The sequence below is a fragment of the Polyodon spathula genome, chromosome 56, assembly GCF_017654505.1.
Source record: "Polyodon spathula isolate WHYD16114869_AA chromosome 56, ASM1765450v1, whole genome shotgun sequence".
Classification (NCBI taxonomy): Eukaryota; Metazoa; Chordata; class Actinopteri; order Acipenseriformes; family Polyodontidae; genus Polyodon; species Polyodon spathula.
This window is the reverse complement of record NC_054589.1, coordinates 1,389,671-1,392,005: the sequence shown is the minus strand read 5'-3', so window position 1 is coordinate 1,392,005 and position 2,335 is coordinate 1,389,671. Positions and strand designations below refer to the sequence as shown.

At 36.5% G+C, this 2,335-nt stretch overlaps 1 protein-coding gene across 1 annotated transcript in view; it reads right to left on the bottom strand.

Annotated features, from left to right (window-relative positions):
- Nucleotides 1-20: 20 nt before the first annotated feature.
- lhx6a (LIM homeobox 6a) overlaps nucleotides 21-2,335 on the bottom strand; it is a 16,073-nt gene continuing 13,758 nt past the window's right edge. The window contains exons 6-7 of the mRNA XM_041239683.1: nucleotides 1,697-1,912; nucleotides 21-653 (exon numbers count right to left, since the gene is read on the bottom strand). Coding sequence (XP_041095617.1) covers nucleotides 568-653; nucleotides 1,697-1,912 — 302 coding nt within the window. The 3' untranslated portion in view covers nucleotides 21-567. The remainder of the gene's footprint in view (nucleotides 654-1,696; nucleotides 1,913-2,335) is intronic.

The following is a 2,335-nucleotide window of genomic DNA, read 5'->3' as shown; positions in this document are numbered from 1 at the left end:
ATAAATTCTAAGAAGTTCAAAACCTTTCCTAATTTAAAAAAAAAAGTCTTCAAACCTTACCTGTCTGAGTTAGGTGACTTATGAAACAGAGTGATGTTGGCTGAGTAAATCTTAGTTTTGTCTTAATTAACAAACAGTAAAATATGCAGCAAACATTTCTCCAAGACAAACAACTTGTTTTGGGAACAAGCAAGGAAAAACTCAAAGAACACAACAAAGCACAGTGGCTTTGGTACACCCTCTTACTGGAAAGGGTGTTCAAAAATCAAAGAAAAATATTCCACAATTCACAAAGGCTTTGCTCTCCAAGAAAGCTTTATTTTTCTGTGACTGCATCATTTCTTAAAAGTAAGTCCCCGATGCAGGCGTCAGAGGGATTATTTATTTTCCATGTTGTTCTTCTGAAGCAAACTCAGCTCAGTATGTGGAATGTGACACTGCACCATGAGAAATGTAAATCACTGTAGCAGGTCCGATACACAGATCAAGCGTGGCCCGGCTTAGGACACTCAGCTCAAAGTGCTGCCTCTTCTTTGAAGACGTAGTGGAACTGTCTGTGTGAATACGCTAGCGGCTCAGTGGTAACTGTGCTAGTGCCATGGCTTGATGAGGGTGAGGAATAGTCTGTGTTGTCAACACTGAGAATGGGTGGCCTGGAAAATAAAAAGAGGAAAGTGTCAGAACTTTCTATCTGCTACAATTCAAATCATTACGACACAATGAAATAACTGGGGTGGAACAATACTACGAGCACGATACTAAATATGTTAGCCTTATTATTTGTGTAAATCCCTAAAATTTAGCAGTGCATTTAAATCACGTTTTGCATAATTATGGGCTATGATTTGTATGGGTTCTTTCTTTTGTGTATTTTCTTATATTTCTTCATATTATGTGCTGGAACAAATTAGTAATTATAGTAACTAATGTGAGCAAATATTCAAAACACTTTTAAATACTTTTCTAAAAAACTAACATATGGGAAATTAGGTTTTTTTTTAATGAATCTGATTGTGTGTGTGTGTTTTTTATTTTTAATGGCCTTGTGAGTACAGTGATTCCTCTTTATTACGCTATGTATGTCCTTAAAATATTGAAAACAGAGGCTCAGAGAGGGCACATTACACAGGAAAATACAGCTGTCAATATGGCCAAACAGTGAATTAACCAAATGAACGCACTGCTGACACACTGTACACCAAAAACAAGGTTTGGGTTGAATAGTTTGAATGCTGTCCACCTCAATTAATGCTCTACGGTAAAGGGACATGTTTTATTAGCATTGTTCTCTGGAGTCATTTTTGCAAACACTTTTAATATTTAAACTGTTTCTTTATTCATATTCCTTTCTGTAGGTAGTACACTAAACTATTATAAAACCCATTAATCAGATTTTCTTTTTTTTTTTAATATACTGTATATTTTTATATATCTGTGCAATATGGATTTGGCCCACTGTAATGACTATTTGAAGGCCATGACTTCCTTCATTCTGTATGTATTTTTGACTGATGCAATTCTTTTCAAAGAAAGACGTATATTTCTGGAATAATTGCACCACAAGCAGCCATCGCTGCTGCCTGGTGAAAGTGTCACCATCTCCCAGAGACAAGTGAAGGCCAAGCTCTTCTTACAGGAATAAAAGAGTCAGCCCTTCCTCTGCTGTCACTCGAGTCGATGCCCGGAAGCTACTTACTCTCGATGTATCCGTGCAGCGCTACCATGCGGGCCCTATCAGGACTGCCGAAAGGGGAGTAATGAATCTCCTCTGGGAGGGAGGGGGGCATCCTGGACTGGGGGGTCCCTTGTGGAGGCCCACTGTGCTGAGGGGTATGCTTTTTATGTCTTGCTCTGCAGTTTTGAAACCAAACCTGAAAAGAAACCAACAATGATTGCCCTACTGGTGTTGACATATTTTATTACTAGCAATGTTGATTATGGTCTGTAAAAAACTCACTGAGAAAGCGACTTTACCTTCACAGAGAACCTTTCCTACACAAAGTATCATCTGTAGAAATACTTTTCATCTACTTTTCACCTTCAAAAAGGTAAAAACTATAATAAAATACGTCAGACAGACAGATATTTTGGCTTTTTTACTGGAAAAGACACTCACTGTCTGCTGGACTTACAGTTTAACCTTAAAATAAATGTTTTTATGTTAGGAAATACTTCCAGTTGAAACATTAGTCAAAGATCTAAAAGTAGATTTTAAAACATGAATTTGTATTTACGAGTTTAAATGGAATGTTTTTTGTATTATTATTATTGTTATTAAATTGGGAAAAGTCTCTCAAAATTAATTAGTAATTTGCTGATTTTAATCTGAACAATA